General features: G+C 37.2%; 1 protein-coding gene across 1 annotated transcript in view; it reads right to left on the reverse strand.

Moving 5' to 3' along the window:
• Positions 1-20,000, reverse strand: part of LOC136850585 (cyclin-dependent kinase-like 3) — a 99,603-nt gene that overhangs the window by 41,417 nt on the left and 38,186 nt on the right. Inside the window, 1 exon segment of the mRNA XM_067124228.1 lies at positions 3,854-4,022. Within this exon segment, the coding sequence (XP_066980329.1) occupies positions 3,854-4,021 (168 nt within the window). The 5' untranslated portion in view covers position 4,022.

A 20,000-nucleotide genomic window follows, 5' to 3' on the forward strand; every position in this document is an offset into this window, starting at 1 on the left:
ACCCATGTGTGTGTATGTGTATGTATATGTATATGTATGTAAATATATATATATACATATATGTATACATACATATATATATATATATATATATATATATATATATATATAATATATATTGCTCATAATTTAGGAATAATAAATTGACATGGACGTATTTCAGAGGAATTCAAATAAATATACTGTACATTTGCATATATTGTGGCATTGAAGTTTTCGTTTTTTTATTTTACCTGAAATACTCTTTATATTCGCACTAGCGTTCATATTCCCAGACACTTCAATGACACAGTGGTAATGAAGACCTGCATACCGATCACCCTTATTTCCTTCGTACTTAAGATCATTCCAATTCCGATGGAGAAAAAGAAGAGAAGGAAACTGTGATCTCGGCGCTTTATTCCTTATGAAAAGGAATGACTACAGAATAAGATTGTTAAAGCAAGGCCAAAACGGAGCCCAGTTACTCGCACAGCGTTTTATATGATGATCTTTGTTATTTTTAATAAATCGCATCGTTTGAAAGTATGATGTAACTCCCAACAGACGCCAATGAAATTTTTCTTTGTAGATACTGATTTTCCAAGGAATATTTCTTTTGTTGAGGATAAGCGGTAAATCTAATTTTTATGATATAAAAAAGAGAAATATACTATTACTTATTTTTCTCTAGCGGGCCACTTTCAAAATCAAACAGGCCACTTTTGGCCCTCGGGCATGGGGTTGGACAGCCCTGGATCACTGGCAGTAATCGTTTAAGAGGAAAATGTTAGTGATGTCATCACTGGTGGGGATTTTAACGCTGATCCTAACGCTGATATTAATAGTAATCCGGATGTTTATGCCTGTTTTGTTTTTAATAGTAAACCACTTGATTCTGTTAATCGTGATATTCTTATGGGAAAATTATTAGAATAGGGGAATCCGGCGGTTTATGTAAATTTGATTCACTTTCGGTATAATAATCAAATTTTTGATGCTGAATATAGATCTTGTGTTCAAATTAATAAGAAAAAATGGAGTGCGCCATGGAGGAGGAGAATAATCGTGCCTGTTTTTTTGGAATATATGTCTTATATTGATACGTTCCTAAAATCTATTTCTGAAATGACGGCTGGTTGCCGCTTTGGCATTCTAAGTTTAAATCCCCTCGTGTACGCTGAGGATATTCTGTTGCTGGCCCCATAAGTTATAGGTCTGCAAAAAATATATATACAACTTATGAAGAACCTCTTAATACTAGCTTGAAAGTTAAGCCCATAAACACCAAATACATGGTGCATAATATTAATATGAAAGAAAACGAAAACATCAAGCCATTCAAGACTAGTAGTTACAGTGTGGAACTTGTCAAATCATACGATACATGACAAGTGGTAATTTGAATTATAAAGATAACAACCAGCACAAGGGATAAATCGTATGTCAAACTGAACATGCCATTAAAAAATTTATTTTACAGAGAAAGATGTTAAAACTTTTTTATTCAAAGAATATTGCATACAGACATATGGCTGCAAATGCGGTTTGGTGTTTCCTGAAATCTAATTATTTACTCAGAAGTTTTGTCGTGGGATATATACAGGTAGTAACAGTCAGAAAGATTTGAAACCTTTCATATTATGAAAGCAATCACTATGTAAGTCAAAAGGTCAAGATTTTCACATTCCAACGCTTCATAAATAAGTCTAAGATTATGTCTGCATTGCAGATGATAAGTAACCAGGTGATGTATTCATATATCTCAGGTTTTCTTGCAGGAAGTTTGAAACTTTAAATATATTTTATGATGAGTGTTCTTTATTACATAATGATAAAGATGCTTTTATATCAGCAGCTTGTTATAATGAAAGGCAAATGAAAGCATCTTGCAACATATAGAATTAATATACCTGTAATTACGTATTCGACTGTTTATCATTTATATGTCTGTCAAAGTTTTTATATGCTTTAATCTGTCATTTTATTGTGTCGAAGTAATAATAGTAAACTTGTATAAGGTGAATGCAAATTTTATCAAGGCAATGAAAATGAAATTTAAAGGAATATTATCGTATTATTTAGTATGAAGATCTATGTGCTAGTGCAATTATTCACGAATGCTTTTACGTAAAGAAGTGGGTATTTCGACTTACTGTATTTCCCGTCTCTGCAATTTTTTACCTGTGTAGAGTATCTTGGATATCGAATGAAGAAGTGATCTGAAGTGAACTATCTTTCCTCGAAAGACTGCGCCTGCACATTTGCACGTAGGAGCGCTTTTGCAAAATTCTATAAGGAATCGTTAGCTATGCATTACATTTTTCAAGGTCGTCGCCTTCCAGGTCTGTCCCCATTTAATGATTTTCCGACCCTTACAAAATCCGCAAATCCGGGAAACCCGAAGGGACATTGAGCACAGTTCCGTATCAGCCATGCGTATTTATAACAACCTCTGAATACCACACGGTTTTGATTCGAATCTTTTACAATTAATGACACCATTTTTTTTTTAATGGGAACTGTGACAGACACTCCATTTTCTTCGAAGAAAGGACGCCTATAACTTGGGATAGGAATTTGCTATAAATAAGAGCTGGGAAAAAAAATCATCGTTTTTCAGTGAAGAGTGGTTGTTGAATGCGGGTGATACCAGAAATTGAACGGGTAATTCAGTGGATAAACGTCAGAGAAAAAAAAAAAAAAACTCAAGAGTACATTACAGTGTGTATGTTGTGTGTATTGGTCTTACAATGGTTTAGGCATATGAACGATTGGAGAATGTTACCAGCGAGCGTTTAATCCGGATTGTAAGGACACTGGAGGAGAAGACCGAAACAAAGAAGGCTGGACAGATGGGCTGAGAGACTTCCTGGAAAGGAAGGGACTTCACATCCAGGAAGCACGAATACAGCTGAGTGACAAGAGATAAACGGCGCAGTTTATATAAAGGGTTCGAAGTCCTGCTAATGATTTTCAGCACAGGGCTTCATCCTCGATTCACCAGTTAAAGTAGGAATGGGGCAGCAAACGTTGTATAGTTTTTCGGAGCCTCCTCTCTTACTGTCAGTTGATTATGATTATATTAGATTTATACATACATACATACATTATATATATATATATATATATATATATATATATATATATAATATATATATATAATTTACATATATATGTACTATATATATATACATATATATAAATATATTATATATAAAATTTAATTGACTATGGTGTTTGAATAAAAACAATCACCCTGATGCGCTTGAATGTTTTACAATATAAATATGCGATACAAAAATACATCAATATCAACATCATTATCAACTACAACAACAACGAATGAGAACTGCACGTTTAAATATTCTCAGCAACTTCGTTTAAATACACATTTAGTGATGGCCTGACAAATACGACAGCGGTAGTTTCATCCTGCTCATCACGACTACTGTTTCTTTTACCGCTGCTACTCCTGTTTGCCACAAATTCAGCGCATATAGCCTTCCCTGAAATGGTATAGTATATAGAATTTTGGCCCCAAGCCAAGCGCTGGGACCTACGAGGTCATTCGGCGCTGAAACGGAAATTGATAGTCGAAGGTTTTAAAGGTGTAACAGGAGGAAAACCTCGCAGTTGCACTATGAAACAATTGTTAGGAAAGGGTGGCCAGTAAGATGGAAGAAGAACAAGAACGGAGGTGCAGTAAAAGGAATGAAAGAGGTTGCAGCCATTAGCCGAAGAGTCGCTATAAAGAACCTTAAGCAATGCCCATGGTGCACCGCATGAGGGGCACTGACGGAACTGGCCCCCTACGGGATAGAAAAAGGTCTACGCATTCATTTCTTGTAAGACTGAAACCATTAGTGTTTACCTTGAGCATGCGCACTTCCCTGAGGGCGATTTTCTTGACAGTGTGGTCGTCTTCACTCTCGAGGAACTTCTTGATAGCTACGGTCTGCCCGGTTTCCTTATGTCGGCAGCGGAGCACGATGCCGTACGAACCCTCCCCGACAATGCCTAGGCTCTCGTACCTCTCCATTCTGCAAACAAAAAAAAGGAATGCTCGGTCAGGTCTAATGGTACTTCGTCTGTCTTTTAGACTAACTTGCTGCGATATACAATATTGCAAATGGAAGCACTCTTATGCCATGCTTCGTCTTCTGAGGCTCACCCTTACAGACACCTCGGTTTATTCACAAACAATTTGTATAAGGAAAAAAAATCAATTACCTCTTCATCTATCTACGCACCTATCACACACACACACACACACACACACACACACACATACACACACACACACATATATATATATATATATATATATATATATATATATATATATATATATATATATATATATGTATATATATATATATATATATATATATATATATATATATATATATATATATATATATATATATATATATATATATATATATATATATGTGAATTTTTATCATCTCCGTGATTTAGATACAAGCATTAAGCTACAAATGCTGTTTAATATCCAATTCGCGCTGCTTCGAGAAGATTACCGAAGGGGAATTATAAGTGATAAATGGTCTGGTATCTAAGTGACCAAACCATTTATCACTTATAATTCCCCTTCGGTGGTCTTCGCCTGAGGCGCTCTGAAGGACAGTCACTCATTTTTACATTCACATATTTGTAAGGTCATTCACTGAATCGCCCTACATATTCTAGTATCACAACGTTCAACCACAACAATGTTACTCTGCTGACAAGTCTTAATAACCATAAGAGTATCCATACAGAAATTAATTCTGTTGCCTTGACTACACAGAATATTCATATCAAAAGACGTCTCATTCATCAGTGCTCTAATTCACACAGACACAACTAAAGACATTCACATATATATACATCTATGAATAGTATTTGCTGCCCTTATTATTACTTCCACATCCGAAACATTGCAGCCTCTCCAAACTTACCCTATTTTCAGCATCTTTTCTTCTGTCTCTTAGAGTCGATACCTTTGGCAAAGTTCGAAGTGCATTATTTTTTTACGTAATTACCAGCACAATTACCACAAACTGAGCTCACTTTCGATATTAGATTCCCTATCAACGTGAACACCTTTCTGATAGCAACAGAAGGCCAGTACGTGGTGTCTGTCACCAATGCCAAACGTTCCCCATCGTGACGACTTATCACCATCATCATTACCAAAACTTCGCATTTCGGGGTCACATTTGATATGATGTGGTAGTACCACTTGTGGCAGGTCTCTTAGATAACAGACTTATTTTATCCTTTCCATCAGCGATTGACTGTAGGTAACAGTTTCTGCTAACTAATGCACCAGTCAAACCCTGCTCACTGCAAACATTCAGCTCATAATGCTTGGTTTCAATTCCAAATCTTTTTTGTTGCAGCGCCCTCCAACGTAAGATATGTCCATTACAAGCATACCTGTCAAGAACGGGAATAACTTTCAGTGCATTAGCAGCCTCACTTGCCTCCTCAGTGATCTCACTTTACCTTCTTACCAATAAGTCCTTCACCTTGACTTTATCTGAAAAAGTACTAGGAGCAGTCATCCTCCTCAGCAACTTCCAATAATTAAATTTTTTTCTTGAGATTACTAATTCTCGCCTCAGCTTCCAATGGTTCGATTTTCTACGGAATGCAATTAATCTTTAAGCTTCCGTCCTGTGTCACGAACTAGCTCTTCCTGCAAGCTTTCAATCTCAGCAATTCTGGCATCGCGTTCGACAATAAACATGCGCAGCTCAGTTTTATCCTTCAACAAAATTTCTTTATTCTGCGTTTAATCACACTCATTGATTACTACATGAGCTTCCTCTCAACATTTAGAACAGAGCCACATCTATTTCTTGATGATATCATCGTTGATGACACCTTAAGAAGTAACAGTTTCTTACGACACTACACTACTCCTCCCATTCACATCCTATTCAACCTTTATCTTTTCTTCTACTCGATCCACAAGTGACACAAACTACCGTCCCATTTTCGCTAGACATAACATAGTTCCACTGGCACTTTCATCACTTATATTCTAGCGATGATTTTTCGAGCACAACATAACCGGGTTCGCAAAGAAAATTAAAATTTATTCTGCTCATCCAATTAAAGTCAAGAAGTAGAGAGTAAAAAGTCTGTTCGTTGCTAATAAGAGGACGGGGTCAGTCGTGCCTTCAAATTTACTGTAAATTTCTTGGAAGATTTTTTATACGTGTTCTTCTCAGTACTGGATCACCTAACATAAGTGCAGTGTTCGATTGTTGTTCCTCTACATATCATGGTAAGTTACAATTTGAATCAGAATGAATAGCCTAGAACTAGAACATTCTTAATGGATTCCCACTGCTGCAGTTCTATCTTTCCCATACGAAAGATTCTCAATGGGAAAAGAAAGTGCCCTTAATGGATTCCATTATTATGGGAAATTTGAGTAATGATCATATTTAAAATATATAATTTCACTATTAGGACTGAGATATTATACGGTTAAAAGAACCAATCGCCTGCTATGTATATCGTTTAAATAAATGGACTATCGTCAGTGGTCTTTGCCACCTAATACATGAGAAAAACTACCTTTTACAATTACTGCTTCACAGTCAACTCTTAAAAATAACCCAATACAATTTTTAATAACATTTAAACATATTTTATATAAACGGTTATGTTTACACTTGATATGCATATTGGATTTTAAATGAGAAGGTACAGTACATGAGTTACGCGATATCCGAATAAAAAACAGATTCTTTGTAATATCACACGTCAACGTATTCAAGTCGTCATTCATAGCTGTGCTACAAACTAAAGGGCACAGCCACTCCTGGTATAAGCATGGACGGTTTTTTTTTTTCCAACCGCAGGAGCCAGTTTCTAACTTGCAAGTTTTTCATGTCCACATTTCTTAAGACTAAAGAGCTTGGTACTTCAGCATTTGGAACTGCTGGGAAGTTAAGCATCTATGGGTCCCAATGAAACCTTTCTCAACTGTGCGTTTATTTGCGGCGGTTTTGGTGATCTCAAGTGACACATGAAGTCGCCTTACACCAACTGGTGGCAATTACAACCAACAATTATAACCGTTCTCTCACTAGATGTGCCGTAACACCTTACAATAGAATGCATTTAGGCGATTACCACCTTTCAGCTACAGAGCCAAGGCTTCTAAGGAATATCTTTCATAATCCCAAAATGTCCAAAGATATAGCACTATGCCTCTGGCAACTGCGAAAACAGCAACTCAAAATACATCTGCGAGTGACTGTGACGGCCCCAGGATTCCGTGATGAAGAAAGCCAATTCAAGAAGTTCGAATGCCATACAATTAGCAAATGATCGGTGTTAAGGATCGCAGTTACTGCAATTTTCATTTTCAACAAGAAAAAGATCCCAGTATCACACTATCGATTTTCAAGGCGTTCCGGCTCACTTTCGAAAATAACCTTTTCGGTGACATTAACATAGAAAGGTCATGGTCTACTTTTTTGGTTCGTCTCGCCTCTTTTCCGTCAACACCCCCTAAAAGTGGCCCAATGGACGAGGGTAACTGGGTAATAAGTTCTTCAAACTTGATGTAACTCTGAGAGAAGCTGACTTACTGTCGTTGGTATAGAGTCCCGTTGCTGATATAAGTCACATAGCGATCTTTCTCACAAAATACTACGAACTAATTACTTGTAATAATCTCTGGGCAAACAACCTCCCAGTTGTTCTAGATAACAAGGAAAGTATTGCTCCTGTTCCTGAGAGTGGAAACGAGGTAGGGGAAATAATGAACATCCGAAATGGGACTTTTGTTACTGGGAAATCATTATGAAGAGGATGTAATTATACCGGCTAAAGCGATGTAGAGTCTCGACTTCCCCGAATTTGTGTCAACTCTGATGAAACATTGCATTCATTAAGCCAATTTTAGGTCGTATCTTTCAGGAAAATGGTAATTTATTAAGTCACTTCTAAGCAATGTTTATCTTCGTCATTTTAAACATGAATAGCATATCATTAATGAATAATCAAAATTTTCAAAAATTAAAGGTTATATAAATGTACGGCATACAGCTGATAATATTCCAGGTTCTTTGACTTTTTCTTCTTGATGTTTCACGCGAAACTCTGACTGTTTAGCTCACCCCAACGCTCCCCCCTCCCCTCTCTCTCTCTCTCTCGCTTTGTGGACCAACAAGACAACTTTTCCCATAAATAATTTAAAAGCTATGCAAAAATCAGTGACCTCCTCGAATCACCTCTTTATCATAAAACTCCTGTCTGTAATAAGGAAAATACTGTTTTTCGCTGACTTATCAACACGTATAAGGTATGAAGAGGAAACAACAATTCAGCAAATAAAGCAGACAAACACAATCCTATGGGAAATGAATAAATTAAAATATGATATTCTTTGCCGATTGGTTTCTGATCATAAATCTTAACATCAATGTATTACCATATCGCTTTATAGCAACAAATTGTTAGACACCTACAAAAACTGTACGGTGGTTTAAACTTTATTTTATTCGTCATTCGACAGAATAAATGTTTATTTTTGCAATCATAATTATATTCTAAAACCAGAATATCTTAGCAGAAGCTGATAAAATTTTTGCACAAGAAATCAGAAAAGTTGATACAGTTATTACACAAGAACAGTGAAAGTGGTACAGCGAAGGAAAAGTGGAGGCAGTTCAATTCGAAGTTGCGTGGTAAAAGATCTCCTCTGACCTGATTGAGAATAATCAATAAGGATCGTTTTGGAACTGAGGATTCTTCCCCACTCTCTTTCTATGCAAGGCCTCATCAATCTTTCCCTAAAGAACCTTTAAGGTCTTGGATTTCTTCCTACTGCCAAGCCACACATCAAATGCGGTACCCGTCATGAATAATTTCTGGGAAGATCACCGCTGCTGTCCTGCTGGCTCACACTCTCTCCTCATACCGATATTACGTCGAGGAAACGTCGTCAGTTTCTGCGCCACGATACATTTTAAAACCCAGATACTGCTGGGTCATGTTGATGCAAGAGACGGTGTGTGTGTCTTGAATCTTTCCATTTTTCTGCATCTCTAAATATTTAAAAACTATCGCATCTGAAAGTGAACTTGGTTGCACTAGGCATTTTATGGCAGGATGAAAAGGTATCACATATGTATGTATGTATGTATGTATGTATGTATGTATGTATGTATGTATGTATGTATGTATGTATGTATATATATATATATATATATATATGTATGTATGTATGTATGTATGTATGTATGTATGTATGTATGTATGTATGTATGTATATATATATATATATATATATATATATATATATATATATATATATATATATATATATATATATTATATCTTTCAAATGGAACTTAGGAGCCATCAAAGAAATGGATTTCTATTTGCAAACCATCCCTCACCCTCTCCCCACTCTCTCTCTCCGTCATCCATAGGAGCTGTGAAAGAAAGTACCGGTTTTATTGGGTTCATGGTGTCGTTGGCTTATTGCACTATTTATGCTTATCGAGCGGTGTGGAATGCCGCGGAAGTGACACGCCCAAATTGCAACCAACAAATTCACGATGGCTCTGGAATTATGAAACACCTTCCATTGGCCTCCTTTGTTTTCAAAGCCGTACTTTCGTTGCAGCCATTCATGTTCCTCACCTTTTTTGTGTGTGTGTGTGAGTGACTGAGGAACATTCGCTCGGGAACCGTGTTCTCACCATCGCTTCTCAAGGAGTCATCAAAAACATAAATCCAAGAGTAGAGTGAGAGGATCCGAAACCCCTCCTTATTTTACAGCAGAATAACGATGCAAAATTTCGGTCCATTGCTCCTTACCACCAGGAGGCACAGGATATCTTTCCAATATCGAAATCAAAATTCAAAGGATCTCTGCATTTCACAAATCATTAGAGCGATTGCAAACGTGTGAACAGCTCTATCACTCTATTACACTTACGTAAAGGACACCTAATGAATGCCCTTATCTAACCAGAAAGGTAGAAAAGGCAAAGGATAGAATGAAATAATAGAGAACAAAAAGAGTTGACCAGCCTTCTGAAAATTAGGTTACTGAAATCTGGAGAACGATACGTAAACAAATTCCGTAGCTATCACCTGAACTGAAAAATCAGTGAATTGCTCAACTCTATAAAGTGGTTTAAGTCACCTTAGAGTTTAATAAGCGGGGCGTACTTCATAAAAGGGGGTTATATCCTACCTGTGCAAAAAAAAGACAAGAGTGCCACCTTGCAAAGGAGGAAAAAGGAGAGTAAAAAGCAGAGGAAAGGAAAAGGGAAAAGTCAATGACTAGACAAATTCTCTGATGCAATTACTGTAATAACATGGAAGGGCGATGTTCATATGAATTAATTCTAAATCGCCAAAGGAACAGAGTGGAAGAGCTGAAAAGCAGGAATCTCCTTGAAAGCATTTAGGCGTCTGACGTTTTCCTTGACAGTTTCTCCCAAGACGACGATACTTTTTGAAAAGAGGCATTCAAAGATCACTTTCTAAATAAGATTTATGAAAAATTAGCCACACATTCAGCGGATGAGAAACAAACCTGGATTGAGAGTCAACAGGAAGGCCTCCAAAAACAAACTTACGGGATGACGATGACGTGCGAGATAAAAGGTTCACCATCAATCGTTAGACCAACAAATAGAACCAAAACGACCAAAGGGCCATGCCCAAACTCTGGCACCGGTGTTCAAGTCCACTTCATGACAGCAAGCAGCTCCGGGACGGATATTAAAGCTTTAGGCTAAGAAAAGTAGTATAAGAGCGAAACCATGAAAGAATCTGAAACTGAAAGCCTAAAGTTTCTTTCCCAACCAACTCAACGAGGGAAAACTAATGCCAAGAGCTATTTTCTTTACGCACGTGGGGGAATGGAAGGGAATGTCCCTTCTTATCAACCGCAAGCCCGGATATAAGAGCATTCGTGAACACTGCTCCGACCCTACAGTACCTCGTCAAGAGACACAAAGACCTCTGGAACTTGCATCAGGAGTCTGGCCGCTCTGGCGCCAACCGGAAAATGGTCACAATGTGTCAATGGGAGAACGACAGGGCTAAGCCAAAGGTAAATACCCTTGGAGAAGCTTACCTATTGACATTATGGAAGGAGACGTTACATTTACGTTACTCATCTGATGCAATGCCAACGAAACAGAACAGATTAGAAAACAGAGAAACAACAGACAAGTCAAAATATTGGTAACAGATAATTAACCACAAAACACGAATAAAAAGAGTCAAACGTCCTATAATACCATACCGATGAAAGTCGCTTACACGAAACAGGTACTGATTCCAAGTGATTCACTTTACTAAGAAATAAGTAAATAGCCGATATGTAAGATGTTACGCACTGAGACACTACTAAAAACAAGTGAATATACGTCTCAATTTCTTGTATTTTAACTCACGCAAAATATTTCTACCTATTTTATCATGCGACCACGAACTAAGGTGAGTTAGGAGTGGTTGCAAACTATTTTTATAATCAGTTTTTTTCGGTTATTCAAAATATCAATAGTTACATTCTCTCTCTCTCTCTCTCTCTCTCTCTCTCTCTCTCTCTCTCTCTCTCTCTCTCTCCTTCCCATGTCCAAAAACCATAAAACCCGTCCATGATTAATTCTCTGACAAAGCCTCCTTAACATCCCATGCGCACGTGACCACGTTCTTTTTTTTTTTTCTGCGCAGAGGCCCACAGCAGGGATGGTCTAGAAAGCTATATGATCACAAGGAGTTAGTTACCCCTTAGATATTGCGACAGCCGTCCCTCTCGTCCAAATGACCTCTGAGTTTATGTACACAGTACACAGAACTTTTGTTGAGAAAACAGGACAACGCACACACAAGGAAACGTCTAGCGGTCTCGTCGTGAGCCAGAGGTTGCATGAATCACTATTAGTCACGATAGATTTTCTCGATAACCTACGATCGCGACTTGACGTGACTAATCGATGTGAATCACCAAGTCCAATTAATGGCGTATTCCTCTGTAGTTCTCACTTACTCCGTTATTGTAGCCTGCGTTGAATACGAATCGTTTTACTAAAAAACCTCAGTGATCTAAATGTCTTCAAGGTTTGTAACTTCACCACCGAACATAACAGCAATACTGTGTACCTAGGCCTGTAAAGATTATGACCATTAAGATAAAAGTTGCTGAAATTTCTTTGTAATTATCTTTTAATGGCTGTGTTTTTCCGCGAGTTCTCAACTTCTGCTACTACCTTGTTTGTCTGGCGGTTTATTATTTATATATATTCATTAAAATTTTGATTACTTATTATTCTGTATTTTTCTACATTTCTCTTACGTCCTCTTTTTACGCTGCTGGGGCATACTTAATACATAAATGTTCATTTTAGCATGCTTCGTATCAATTCAACGTCATTTGAGTAATACAATAATAATGCTAATTTACTCTTGCAACTCCTTCAAGTTGATTTGTACTACTCAGCCGTCAACACTGTTATCTTTTTTGTCGTAAATACTGAAGCCTCAACTTCTCTTAATTTGGCGACTAAAGCAAGCAAATAATGATCGGAAAGCAAAGGGTGTTTTCCCTTCCGGTGGGGCCCACTGACCACACCGAACTAGAGTGGGCAAAGTATTCTCTGGGCCCTGGGACTATCTCTGGATCTTGGGGTGGGGCTCTCAACAGATGACAACATAAGTTTCAATTCGAAAAAGCAGACATGAGATATATATCTCAATACTATTCGACTGTTATCTATATGTAAATGGTCTTAATACTGCATTCATAGAGTAAATACATTTTCACAGTTTTAGGACAAAATCTCTGTATATGTTACTTATTCAGTGTGAACCTATGGTAAGCCTTGGAAAACAGTAAACTTTCGATTTTCATTTAACACTTCTGATTTTATGTACACTGAAGAAAATAAATGATACATCAATTTTCTCTGTTACACGGTTATAAATATCCCTTCAGGCGCTTCAGGTGTTTTAATAACTTTTCTAAGATGAGTGCAACAAGGATGATCAATGAAATTTATTCAGAATGTATTTACATCGTTCTCAAATATATCAGAGAAATTTAATTTTTACAAAATTACCCTGACGTTTCCAGTTATGGATTGGACTGGGGCATAAAATTAGGCCAAAGGCCAAGCGCTGGGACGTATGAGGTCATTCGGCGCTGCAAACAAAGTTAAAGATGAAATTCACGATTAAAAATAAGCATGCACATAAACACAATCATCACACACTCCAACCCAGATTAATCGACTCCAACAAATACATTTACACAAATTAACCCACTGCAATAAATGCATTTACACTATGTTGCTACCAATCTTGCATCTTCATTGAATTTGGTATTTAAATACGTTTTATATTATGTTTGTGCCCTTCAGTGAACTTAAGACTCAGTAAAGCATGGTTATCGCTATTAATGTGAATATACTGCTGAAAACTCGCATGGACGCCACTGTACAAATGCTTGAAAAATTTATTCATCCGCGGTTGAGTAGTTCTCAATGATGACTCTGCTTCAAGTGATCAATATTAGTTAGTTATGAAAATTTTAGTACTTTATTAAACAGCCTTTTTTCCTTCTCAATTTATTCCCTGTCGTCTGTGGTATTATTATTGTGGTATATGGAAGGGATAAAAAATAATGATTTTCTACAATCGTGATTCATGGAGGAAATCTCAAAATGAGCAAAAAAGCTGGAACAACCTTGCGTGGGTGCTTCCTCGTTCCATGACATCGAGCCAATGCTGCTAAGATTGCCATGCCGATTCTTTGTATAATAAGTGTTGCGTATTCTGTTGGAAAATACCTGTGTAGTAAGACTACAAGTGACTGCGACAAAATAGAGAAGACAGAGAGAAGGCAAGCGAAGCGGGGGATGATGTTTTGAACTCCACTGAGGGAGTGTTAAGTAACACTGAAAACCAAGAGTGCCACCTTAGTTCATTAAAAGACATTTACTTTTCCCGTAAATAAAATGAATTCATAGGTTACTAAAGCCAAATGCACTATATTTTAAATTCTTTTCATGCTTGTAATAAATCGACCATGTATTGAACTTTCAGGATAAGTGCATTATCCACATTCACTTACAAAAAGAGAATTTTAAAAACGGAAGTTATGACCGTTTCAAAGTCTGTTTACAGAGGGATATTATGAGCCATTTGATTTTCTGATTTTTGAATAAATAAGACCGTGATGTTATTCCGTTTCATGACCGGTCGTAAACGCCCATGGAAAGAACACCTCCTGATGTTGGTGAAAAGGGTCTACTGTACATCTTTAACCCTAATCAACAACACAGGAAGGCCGATCTCCGACCCCGAAATGTGCTGATACAAGTGTCTATTGGAACTGCAAGACACTTCCAGCCAAACCATCGCATCATTTTCTCAGTCCTCTTGAAAATGGCCGTCATTACTTTATCTGCTGATTAACTGGCACTCACTTGATCAACCAACCCTATAGAGGAGTGGTGCCGTCAGTGCACCTCCTGCGGTAGACTGTGGGGCATTACTGAAGGTTCTTTGCAGCGTCCCTTCGTCCCCTAGCTGCAACAACTTTCAATCCCTTTACTGTACCTCCATTCATATTCTCTTACTTCCATCCAACTCTCCACCCTCTCCTAACAAATGTTTCACAGTGCAACTGCAAGGCTTTCCTCCTGTTACACCTTTCAAACCTTTTTACTCTCAATTTCCCATTCAGGGATTTGGAGAAATGTTTCGTTTAAAACTTTTGTTTTTGTACCATTATGCATTTCTTTCTAATAGAATCGTTGAAATGGCTGTAATACAATAAATATACCTAATCAGAATGATCATACTGTACATATACAATAAATAATATACGTGGGAGAAGACGGGCTCTTGCAGAATTGCCCCCTTTCTGCATTAAGAGTCCACAAAGAGAATAATATAAACCTAACACGTTGAATAGTTATATATGTATATTCCCCAGCCCTAACTGAACTGAGTATTATTTGGTAATAAATGGTCAAACAGAGGCTATTCTTAAACAGATTTTTCAAAACTAAATTTTGAAAAACCAGTAAAAGTAACTTGAAATAGAATTAAAGTAGCGTCACGTCAGGTAGTGAAATATGGAGACGCCTCAATCTTCATCGGGAAAAGAATCAGGTTGAAATTTCAAAAAGCTGCATTGACTCTCTCTCTCTCTCTCTCTCTCTCTCTCTCTCTCTCTCTCTCTCTCTCTCTCTTTGCTCCCCTTCACTGCTTCTCCGGCAAGTTTAATTGCAGGAAAATCAACAAAGAAAATCTGGCAAAAGTAGGTCAGAAGGATAATTTCTCCTTAATCACACCCTTGGTTGGTGCCATGCTTAATGATGATGCATATCATGTGCTGGAGGGTAAATGAACCCATTACGCGCGTTAAAAGAAAAAAATGGAAAGAAATTCCCTTACGCCTCTTCCTTGGTGGTGTTCTTGCATCGTTAGCTTCTTCCATGAAACTCCATACTATTGCTATCCTCTTTGTACACCACCCGTTACCTTAATTAGGATTAACATACACAGGATAACTGGAAGAGGCATTTCTTTTGTTTATCTATCTCTCTATCTTTTTACTCACCTATTGCTTTATTATTTTCTTCTTTTGTCCTTCCTCAGTTCTGGAAAACCACTATTCTACTTTCATAAACAAATCTAGGAAGAGCCCTTGCCAGTGCAAGAATTGAAGGACACTGTTTCTTGAAAATCGATCATGGATGTGTGCAGTTCAAAATGAAATGTGGAAATGAATCAAACTTCACAAATGAACAAGAACTGTGCACCTACAGCACTCTTTGTGAGCTCTGCTCCTGTTTCATATCGGTTTTTCATTCATCTCAATCCCCTTTGGGCCGCTGAGCTGTCTTCCAAATGAATTCAGTTCATCATAAGAAAAATGAGGCCGAAGCCAGCCCCAAAGATTAAAAGAAGGCGTCCTTGGCACTGTCTCAGACGTCAACAAGGCCATTAATCTGGCCATCTAATAAGGGCATAGAGTTTATTACCCCATATACAGGCTTATCTTTTTTTCATCGATCGTGATATTATCTTCGCTCGAGGCAGGTGGTGTTATTTTCCAACGAGGGTTTCCAGGTATTGCGTGCCAGGATTTGAAATGTTCCAACATGCAGCTACGCACGCTGGTAAAAGGTCAAGTGTGTTCAGTTCCAGGGAAAAATATCAATCATAAATATATAACAGATCACGAGAGGTCGATTTCAAGACGCTGAAAATTTGAATCATAATAACTGTTCAGATTCTAACATCGTATCCACGCGGGCAAAAATAATAATAATAATAATAATAATAATAATAAAATGCTTTCTGCCGAAATAGCTTGTTTGTTAAATCTGTAAATTTAGGCAATGCAATTATGAGATAATTCTGTCAACGAAGCGAATGAATAAACGAGGGAATTTGCCGACATCAAAATTCGACATACCAAAAGCAGCAAAATCCACTTTTTATTTTGTGTTTAATGACATTAAACACACTAGTCATTATATTAGTAAAATCTGATGTTTGACCATAAGTAAGGGAGAAGTCCGAGAAAATATGTAACTTAAGCATATCACCAGTAAATACTGAATCGGTCAATTATCCCAAAACTTATTGTTCTATGTTAAATTTGACAGTTGGCTATTTTTCTTCTCTTTTTTACATACAACACTGCGTTTTGTAAATAATCATTTATGTAAAGGATAAGGATAAGACCAACACCCTCAACATCCCCTGAACTCACAAACACAAACACACACACACACAATACTACAGAAAGACGAAGGAAATGGATATCGTTAACAATTGCGCCTCTTGACACCGTGAGAGGCGCTAAAGGTCAAAAGACCTCAACGAGCTGATTTATTGGATCGGCAAAGTTTTCATGCTGTGGAAGGACCGAAACTGTCTTTGCCGGAACTAACGGATGCAAAAAAACATGGTCCAGGTAAAGATAGAATAGAATTCAGAATATAGAATTTAGGCCAAAGGCCAAGCGCTGGGACCTACGAAGTGATGCAGCGGTGAAAAGGAAATTGACAGTGAAAAGGAATGAAAGGTGGAACAGGAGGAAAACCTCGCAGTTGCACCATAAATAAACTGTTAGGAGAAAGTGGAAAGTAAGATGGAAGAAAGAGAATATGAACGGAGGTACAGTAAAAGGAATGAAAGGGGTTGCAGCTAGGGGCCGAAGGGAAGCTGCAAAGAACCTTAAGTAAAGCCTACAGTTCACCGCATGAGGTGCACTGACGGCACTACCCCCTACGGGGCAGGTAAGATAAAACTAGGGCACTGCCGACAAACCGGAAGGAAAGCATATATTTTGGAACTAGGCTATAACTAACTCATGGCTGGGGTCATGTGGGTTACCTGTCTGTAACTCATGTTAGCGCGTTCATTTTTTGTGAAATTTATCTGTATTAGCCCGTTACTTTCTCTTAGGGACAACATCAATGCAAATAAAATTACAATAAGGTTTCGGGGATTAAATTTCTCATTTCTCTGCGCAAATATAGCCTTTATTTGTATTCCGCGTAATCTTAAAATTAGTAAAAAGAAGAAAATTTTGTATTTCATGACGTTTTTCTTTCTTTTTTTTTTGTATTCTGGTCATACACGTATATTTTCTTTAAATACAAATTTAATTCAGACAATCTTTACTGATAAGGTGGTCATTATAATTAACGTCGATAAAATTCTACCCCTACTGAATCATAAGGCAAAGAGGAAAATGAGTCACTGGCGAATGAATGATGAAGCCAAAGGTTTGTATCACTTTCCTTCATTTTAAGTTCATCTTCACTATCGGTGATCATTTCCGTTGTGACAGCGCGAGCTTACTCGAATCAAATCTTCCGGTAATCTTAAACTCGCTTAGGAAAAGTGCTTGAGGCGCCCTTTTCCCAGCGACATTCTTGGATACACAAGACATCTGATGAAATTTACCGACTACTCTGTGGGAGCGCTGAAGCAGGAGCTGTTTCTATCTATTGGTAAAGTTTGAAATTCAGAGCAAACGTCTAAATTTTACTATGACTTCAATACATTTGGTAACATTTAAAAACTACAGTTATCTTTAGTTAATAAAATGCCATTCTAAGGAAGACAGATCACTCCAAAACTCATTCTAATTTAAAATTAGGTAGAAAGGATTTTATTGCACATAAGGAGTTCAATTTTCTGGAAGCTAAGAATAGTATAACTAACAAGAACATTGACCATCCCATTATTCAGTGTCCTCAGGAGCCGTTCTGAAAAGTCGACCAACGTTTTATTTTCTTTTGCGCAGGAACGGTAATGGTCAGACTTCTATAAAACTATTATAAAGTAAGCAAACCATGGTTAAGCAAAAATAAAGCGTGAATGCTCTAAATTGGTGTAGATTTACTATTAATACCGTTCATTGCATAACTAAGATCAAACTTCTGATTTTTACTGGTTATGAGTTTGTAATTTCTGCAGTTATTGATTTTGTTAACTTCTTCCATGGTTTAATGATCCTCTCTCTCTCTCTCTCTCTCTCTCTCTCTCTCTCTCTCTCTCTCTCTCTCTCTCTCATATACATCAGCTAAAAAACAGAACGTACTGTAGTTCAAATTTCTGTGCTGGCTTTTTATCTTTAACCAGTGTCATATACAAAAGGGTGCTCCGCCCAAAAAAATTAAAAAACAATCATCCTCTTGTCTGGTAATCCAGGATGAGTCAGCTATCTATCTATCTATATATACATATACATATGTATATGTATATATAGATACACATCCATAAATATGTATATATATAAAAATATTAAAGTATACGTATAATATACATATATATAAATATACATATACATTTACATATAACAGATATAGTTATATGTGCAAATGTGCTTGTCTGTTTCTTATCCAATTCTGTTAAGTGAGAAATGACTCGAGAGTACGCTTCATACATTTTACTCTCCAAATTTGTGTGCGGTCACGGATTGCAAATATGAGCGTCTCTGTTAATGGCAAAGGATTTAACAAATTTCTTCATTGGACAATTATGTCTTTACTACTAGTAAAACGAACACATCAAGTCACCATCCTTAGGCTAATGTTTGCGCGGGAAGAGTAAATCCTAAGATAGTTGATGCACTTCGAGGAATAATTTCCAAGCGGAATCTTTCTATTCCTGCTGTTCCATTTACCATTGATAATGCAAATATTAATGCACCCGATATTCCGAGTTATGAAATTTTTCAGAATTTTTTAGCATCTTTTCTAGAAATTACATTACCCAGTAAGGGTATAGTGTTGTCAGTGCAACAAGCGTGGTGCACTGTAGGAATTAGGTCCAAGGTGTTTACAGCGTCCCTTCGGCACCAGCCGTTTACTTAACCTCCATTCCCGCTTCCTTTCTTCAAGTTTCGTTGTCCAACCTCTCTAACGATTAATTCTTAGTGCACCTGTGGGGTTTTCCCACAGTTCCACCTTTAGATCCTTATACTTAATCTCCTTTGCTTCTGAAAACTTTATCTTGTTGTCCAAACACTCCAACTCTCTCTTTTCACTGTTTACAGCGCTGAATGGCCGAAAGTGGCCCAGTGCTTGGCTTGAAGCAGTTATTGCATATATTCAAATCCTTTCGATATTTTTATCAACAGTAGTTGGGTTAGTTGACAGGAATATCTAAGAAATTGGAACAATGCAAAGTAATTTTAAGCCAAGTTCGAGATCCCAAGGCTAATACGGAAAACTTTGTGTCACGAAATTTTTACCTGCAGGAATGTAAAAAGAGATTTGAATTATAAGCTCAGCCCTGCTTCTGAGGGCTCTGTCAAAGTCTTTAAAGTGAACGCCCCCTCGCAACACAATATAAAGGTCACAGTTCTGAAATCTATAAGATACACGGCTAGCAAACATTAATAGTTTAATAAACAAATGGCCTTATATGATCTATGATGGCTTTCATTATTTAGGAAATACACTCATTTTCTTCTTTCTTCTCTTTAG

The sequence above is a fragment of the Macrobrachium rosenbergii genome, chromosome 22 (genome assembly GCF_040412425.1).
Source record: "Macrobrachium rosenbergii isolate ZJJX-2024 chromosome 22, ASM4041242v1, whole genome shotgun sequence".
NCBI classification, from domain to species: domain Eukaryota; kingdom Metazoa; phylum Arthropoda; class Malacostraca; order Decapoda; family Palaemonidae; genus Macrobrachium; species Macrobrachium rosenbergii.